Below are 7,454 nucleotides of genomic sequence, written 5' to 3' on the forward strand. Positions count from 1 at the left end.
AGTGCACAAATTTTTGTGCACCGGGCCTCTAGTTTTTAATAAAACAAAAAGAGCATACTGAGCCCAAAGTAAGTAGAAGTTAAATATTAAAGATCAGAATGGAAATCTATAAAATAGAAAACAGAAAAATAGGGGGGGAAAAATCAATGACAAATTGATTGTAGTGATGGTTGCACACTACTCTATGAACATACTATAAAAAACAAGGACACAGCCCAGCCAACATGGCTCAGTCGTTGAGAGTCAACCTAAGAACCTGGAGATCATGGTTCGATTCCCGGTCAGGGCACATGGCTGGGTTGCGGGCTTGATCCCCAGTGTGAGGTGTGCAGGAGGCAGTCAATCAATGATCCTCTCTCATCACTGATGTTTCTATCTCTCTCCCTGTCTCCCTTCCTCTCTGAAATGAATAAAATATTTTTTAAAAAAGCAGGAAATGTACACTTTATAAGTAGGTGAATTCTATGTGTGAATTATGTCTAAATATAGCTATGACTTCAAAAAAAGATCATTTTCAAGGATTTGACTCTTTTTTTTGAAGTTTAAACGTGAGCATAAGACTTTATTGTGAATTGAGGGGAATTAATACAGCCTCCAGGATGTAGAGGGTGGGCAAGCTCTAAAGCACTGCCCACGGATTTGTGACCTCTTAAAGGATGCCTCTTTTGTTCTGATCAAATAGACTATTCTACAGATTTAGTAACCACCAGTTTAAATGTCAATCATCTTTTAAAATCAGACAGACAACTCAAAGAATTCCTGTATAATATAGAGCAGTACATTCTTCTCTCCTACTGGTTTATTTACCAGCCAGACCCATATGTTACATTAAATACTGTCATAAAAAGATCGTTATATATCTGGGCAATAAAATTCTAGTTGGAAAAAAAAATTCTATGTTAGCTTAAGTTCCAAGAGATTATTTTTTTAAAAGTGTAGCACATCATTAATTTCACATTCACCATGATGAATTAGCCCATTTCACCAAAAGTAAACCAAGGGATATACAGCATTTAGGTAATTCCTCCAAACCCCTCAGGCTCTTAATACACTGTACCACCATTCTGCAAAGAAGCTTTTTTCTAATATTTTCTCTTACCTGGTCTCAAAGGTGTCACAATAGCTTGCGGAGGATTTGCTTTTCTCATAGGAGTCATGTCAGGAAACCTATTCTCCAAATTGGCCTTCTCTTCTGTGAAACGATAAGAGTGTCATTATCTAAACAAGCAAAATAAGTCAGTGCCATGCACTTAAAATGGGGCCTAAAGCCCCCAACCAGTACACTTCTAACTCATTGGACAAGTACAAGCAAAGTTCTAGTGGTTAAAAAAAATGAGTACACATTATACGTGAGAGATAGAGACTGTAAAAACTATCACTAAAACACTGGCAACAGTGAACAATGTATTTTAGAAAAGAAGTACAGACTCTGCACTGTGAAAAGCTCCTTGTCTTTGCTTGATTCAGTTAGGACCATACAAGCATGAACTGGCCTTATCTACCACCTAAATACATCATGTTCCTTCTGAAGAAAACTGTAGCCACCAAGCTCTGCAGGGTTCACAAGAGACATCTTATAGTCTGAGTTGAGGTTATTCCTTAACTAAGAATAGTGAGAGGGGAGTATGGGGTATGTGAGAAATGAAGAGAACTTTCTCATATACCCCATATCCCAGAGGAAGAGGCTTTATGCAGTAATCTTGTCTTAGGTTCTGCTGTGCCTAACAGTCAGCACAAGGCAGTGAAACACCTGTTCTACCCTAGCCTACTGACAGAAGTATCAAGATTGTGGTGAGAATGCCCTAGCCAGTTTGGCTGAGTGGAGAAAGTGCCGGCCTGCAGACTGAAGGGTCCCAGGTTCGATTCCAGTCAAGGGCACATGCCCAGGTTGTGGGTTCAATCCCCAGGAAGGGTGCGCAGGAAGCAGCCAATCAATGGTTCTCTCTCATCACTGATGTTTCTATCTCTCTCTCTCCCTTTCCCTTCTGCTCTGAAATCAATAAAAATATATTTTAAAAATAATTTTTAAAAAAGATTGTGGTAAGCCCCAGCAAAAAACATGGTGCACGTAAACTGATTGCAACTGTGTAAAACAGGGGTCCTCAAACTACGGCCCGCCGAAAACATTTATCCGGCCCGCCGGGTGTTTTTGCCGCCGGTGCCTGTCCTGCTTAGCAGCCGATTCGTCCCGGGCCCGCAGTGCGCACGTGTGGAATGTCTGAGGGACAGTGAACTGGCCCCCTGTTTAAAAAGTTTGAGGACCTCTGGTGTAAAAAGATGTGATTACTTGGAAGAAATTAGAAAGCAACAGATAAGAACTAAAGTTTTGAAAAAACAGTGGGATTAATTTTTTCTTCCCAACTATCCTATATAATAAAAGGCTAATATGCAAATCGACCAAACAGCGGAACAACCATCGCTATGACGTGCACTGACCACCAAGGGGCAGATGCTCAACACAGGAGCTGCACCCTGATAGTCAGTGCGCTCCCACTTGGGGAGCGCCACTCAGCCAGAAGCCCAGAGCCGGGCTCACGACTGGCGAGCGCAGCGGCGGTAGCGGGAGCCTTTCCCGCCTCCGCAGCAGCACTAAGAATGTCCGACTGACAGCTTAGGACATCCCCCGAGGGCTCTCGGACTGCAAGAGGGTGCAGGCCAGGCTGAGGGACCACCGCCCGCCCTCCTGCAAATGCATAAATTTCCTTTTTTTGATTTAAAGAAAAACTGAAAAAGAGGTAACAGACAATCCAACCATTTCCTCAGAATTTCCATAGAGCAAGGGCATGGAAAGACCCCTGTTGGGCAGTTGGCACTCTTGTCTATCTTTCTTCCCATATCACTTCCAAGAAACCTCTCCTCTTGGGATCCGGATTGGACACCATTAAAGTCCTTTTCCAGGAGAATGGCTTATGCCCTTACATTTGGACTCTGCATTACCAGTGCTAAGTACAGCTTCAATGGACTCATTTTCCTATCAACATTGATTTCTCTTAAGGAGTAAAAAGGACATGCGAAAGAATAAAATGAAGGGGCCCCAGCAACTATCACTGGTCTCATATATTACTCCAAAGTAATATAAAGATATAATCATCCTTATTTATTGTTGGCCTGGTTCAGGGTTTGTGCCACATCACATAACCCAACATCAGGCAATCCTATCTCTGTTTAGGGACTGGGTTCTGAGTAGCATAATCCTTCCCATTTAAAAACAAATTGGAAATTGGGGAGGGTTAGCAAGAAGGAGACAAATATAGTTATAAAAGGGCATCACAAGGCTCCTTGTGATGTTATAACTGTTCAGTATCTTGACTGTGGTGATAGATCCACAAACCTACACAAGCGATAAAATTGCATAGAACTTAATACACATAAACAAAAGTGAGTATAAGTGAAATGGGAAATCTGAGCAAGATTGTGGATTTTATCAATGTCAATATCATAGTTGTAATATTATACTCTATGCCCAGTGACAAGTAGAGCAAATTTTTAGGTGGCTGCCATCACTATAGACATGGTTTTGAGTCCTAGAGTTTCACTCAACTTTGCTTCATCATATTTTAAGAAAATATGGATTTCTGGATTTTCCCATATATTCCTAAAGTTTAAATTATTTGTCAATCTTAACTGCAAAATAACGTTGTCTTATACTGATAGTTCATTCCCAAAATACTGGGCACTTCAATTATTTCTCTCCTATCATGGATGACAAAGTATCTTGATTCAGATAGGAATTTACATTTTAGTTATTTTCTTTCAACCCCTTCTTTTTTTAAGATCCTCAGAACAAAGCAAGCCACTTAACCCTTAAAATGGCAGAGAAAGCAGACACTTACCAAACCAAGAATCTATGTTTTGGGGGTCTTCCTCCTCATCCAAAGATGTAAAATTGATGAAGTCCGTGGGAGCATCATAGGAGTAAGACATTGTCCCCACCTTGGCACAGAAGAGCAGGTTTTTCCAATATTAGTGTCACTTTTCTCAACAGGTCAACTTGTAAGTAAACAAAGTTTCAAAAACTTCACTGCACATGTCTTACTTTTCAAATCAAATCAAGTTATTTTTGGTAACTTGAAAATACTCCTTGAGGTAAATATGGTGGAATTAGAAAATGGCCAAGTTTGAGTACCTACAACATGCCATCCACTGTGCTAGTTGTTTTACATTCATTATTTTATTTTCCCCTCAATCTACTGTCTTCTCACCCAATTTACTCTCTCTGCCCTGAATAACCCAATCCAATTTTCTCTCTCTCTGTCCCACAAAACCCAATTTCTGAAATGCACACATTAAATTTCATACCTACTGACCAAAATCTTCCTCATCATTCAAAGTCCAATTCAATTCTCTACAAATTATTTCCCAATTTCTACCCATCATACATAATTGTTGCTTCTCCAATGCCACAGTGCTTCGTTTACCCTCCAATTTTATATTAATAACCTACACAAATGTCTCTCCTAGTAGACTGTAAGTTCCTGAAGACAAGGATGGATTTTACTCATTTGTGTATGCTTCATCCATCAAGGTGCTTAGAACAGTATCTTATACATAGTAAGAGCTCAATACAGTTTTGCCAAGTTTAGGTTTTCTTTCCTTATTTCCATAAAAATATTGTTCCTGGGCATGAAGAAAAAAGACTTAAAAAATATATAAGCCTTGGCCAGGTAGTTCAGGTGGTTGAAGCATCATCCAACAAAAGGTTGCAGGTTCAATTCTTGGTCAGGGCACATACCTAGGTTGCCGGTTCAATCCCCAGTCAGGGCCTGTACAGGAGGCAACAGATTGATGTTTCCCTCTCCCAGTGATGTTTCCCTGTCTCTCTCTCTTCCTCCCTAAAATCAATAAACAAATCCTCGAATGGGAATTTAAAATATATAGGAGATTAAAAATGGTGGTGGAGTAAGTAACACTGACACACTCCCAGGACCAAACTGGAATTACAACTAAAATAGTATCTGGGATCTAAACACCATGCTGGGCTCCCCAGCAGAGAGCACCAGAACTGAGAAAGTTGCTGGCATAACATCTGGCTGTGAAAAGCAGCAGGGCTGTTCTCTACCAGGGACAGATGGCTGGAAATTCAGGCACCCTCTTAAAAGGCCAATGCACAATTCACCTTGGGCTCCAGCTGAGGGAGGGCAGAGTGGGCTGGAGCTGTGTAAGCAGAAGCCAGGGTTGGGGGCTCTGGGATTAGAGCTCAGAAAGCAGACATCCCGGGTTCCTGTGCTGAGTCATTCCCTCACACGGTGGAGGACATCTTTTCCAGGCAGACCTTTGCTATCCAGGCAGTATTTGCCTGGAGGGGTGGCAGTTGCCCCATCCTATTGGAAAACCCCCTACACCACCCTGTGGAGTTTCTGAGGCCATTAAGAGACTGAGAATAGCAATTAGCCTCCAGGCAGAATCAATTGCCCCACTATGTTGGAAAACCTCTCACCCCACCTGTGGATGATTTCCTGAGGTTACTCAAGACTGAATCCAATCAGTCTGCAGGCAGAGGCGGGTTTCTGGAGGCTTTGAGTCTTTGCCTGATCCAATTAATCAGAAACATCATTTGACACTGTCCTGCACTAGAGACTGGGAGGTATAGCAGATCTACCTAATACACAGTCACAAACCCAAACAGGCAGCCAAAATGGGGAGACCAAAAAAAAAAAAAAAAACAAGCCTGAAATGAAAGAACAACAGAATTCTCCAAAGGAAGAGCTAAATGAAATGGAGGTAATAAATTTACCAGGCACAAAGTTCAGAATAATGATGGCAAAGAGGCTCAACAGCATGAGAAAGATAACTCTGAAGAATGACATAGCACTAATAAAGAACACAGATGTATTTGGGAAAGCTAAGGATCAGATCACTGAATTAGAAGACAGGATAGAAAAATAATCACTCAATCACAGAGCCAAAAAGAAATAATTTAAAAACAGGAGGACGGCTTAAGGGAGCTATGGGACAACATGAAATGTAATAAGTGTGCCCAAGAAGAAAGTGAGCAAGGGATAGAGGATATGTTTGAAAAAATAATGGCAGACTTCCCTAACCTCATGAAGGAAAAAGTCACTCAAGTACTGTAGGTAGCGGATATAGGGTTAAGCCTCGGACTGACCTGTTGGCAAAGCCACAAACAAGTCCCAGCTTAGAGGGCACAGCCCTCTTAGCATAATCAGGCTTGACCTTATGATGCTCCCTAGATCTTATCTGGGTGGCTAATGGGTTGAGGAAAATGTAGCAAGTGCTGCCAAAACAAGTGAAACTCACAAGAACATTGTAGCTATGGTGACCACTACCTTGTTTACCTCTGGCTATAAAATAAAGGCTCAGCTTGCTGTTTGGATCTCTCTCGGTGGCCTCAGCCAGGCACAGGAAGATCCACCTAGACCCAGCTTATTCTCTTTGTCTGTCATTTCTACATCCTTCGCCACCCCGCCTCAGACTCCCCGAACCCTTGGCTGAGCTGACTCAGCACATGTGGCACCCAACGTGGGGCCTGAGTTCAGGGGAACTGCAGTTGTAAGGTGAAAGGACGCTCCAGTGAAGCACGTGCAGAAAGTAAAAAGGAAGGTAAGGAGCGAAGTTTAGTAATAACTAGGTGTAAAACATGGGAAATTCAGGATCGTATATACGTATCCATGCTTAAGGCTATGCTCCAAGCACAGGGCTGTTCTGTGAAGTATCAACAGCTTTTCGATTTGTTGGATTTTGTAAGTAAAACCTGCCCATGATTTTCTGAGGAAGGAAAGGTAAATGTAGAGACATGGGAGAAGGTAGGAAAACCACTTAGAGATCGTTATACAGTGGAAGTTTACCAGGGGCTTAATATTGTCGCAAAGGCTTGTCTCTCATCCAGAGACTACTTATTATGGAAGTATTATATTCGTGTTTGTGCTGACACTGGACCAGCCTATGTTCAAGGAGCAGTATTAGCTGCCTCATTAAAGGAGATGTTACTCGCTGGTCAGCAGAAAAAGAAAGGAGGCTGCTTTAACTGTGGCAACCAATGCCCCCTAGGCAGGAAAACTTCAAGTGGGGCCAGCCCCGGTCCCACCAAACAGTAGGGGCCTTATCCTTAACCCCACTGCAGCCTTTCCAGCTGGCTCATCATGCCACCCCAGGAAGCACAGGATTGGCAAGTTCTTCCTGGGGTGATGGATCAGGAATCAGGCAACAGTGGAAAGCGCCAATCCTACTCTTAAAATGCAACTATAAAAACAAAAAAGAAGGTGGAGAAGAATGTTATGCGTTAAACTTTTTGAATTACAATGCAGAGAGCTGTATAGCAGCCGAAAGGCATCAGGCCTCCTGTACAATAGCCTCTGCTGGGTTAGCCTGGTGGAAGGATGCACAAACCAGACAAGAGTTTTACCAGAATCAGTAATGATGTGGGGAAGAGGTTGTGTTTTGTATCTTTCCAGAAGGAGCAGTGCAGCCAATTTGGGTACCAGAGCATTACGTGC

The 7,454-nt window shown here is 42.2% G+C and overlaps 1 protein-coding gene across 4 annotated transcripts in view; it reads right to left on the reverse strand.

Moving 5' to 3' along the window:
• Positions 1–7,454, reverse strand: part of TPX2 (TPX2, microtubule-associated) — a 62,046-nt gene that overhangs the window by 38,408 nt on the left and 16,184 nt on the right. For 3 of the 4 annotated variants that reach the window (XM_014550705.1, XM_014550707.1, XM_014550706.1), the window contains 2 exons: positions 3,834–3,933; positions 1,100–1,192 (listed from right to left, as the gene is read on the reverse strand). In XM_014550705.1, coding sequence (XP_014406191.1) covers positions 1,100–1,192; positions 3,834–3,924 — 184 coding nt within the window. In that variant the 5' untranslated portion in view covers positions 3,925–3,933. Of the gene's footprint in view, positions 1–1,099; positions 1,193–3,833; positions 3,934–4,444; positions 4,469–7,454 lie in introns of those variants that run through there. The other variant, XM_014550708.1, reaches the window with a different exon arrangement.

This window comes from Myotis brandtii, unplaced genomic scaffold, assembly GCF_000412655.1.
Source record: "Myotis brandtii unplaced genomic scaffold, ASM41265v1 scaffold61, whole genome shotgun sequence".
NCBI lineage: Eukaryota > Metazoa > Chordata > Mammalia > Chiroptera > Vespertilionidae > Myotis > Myotis brandtii.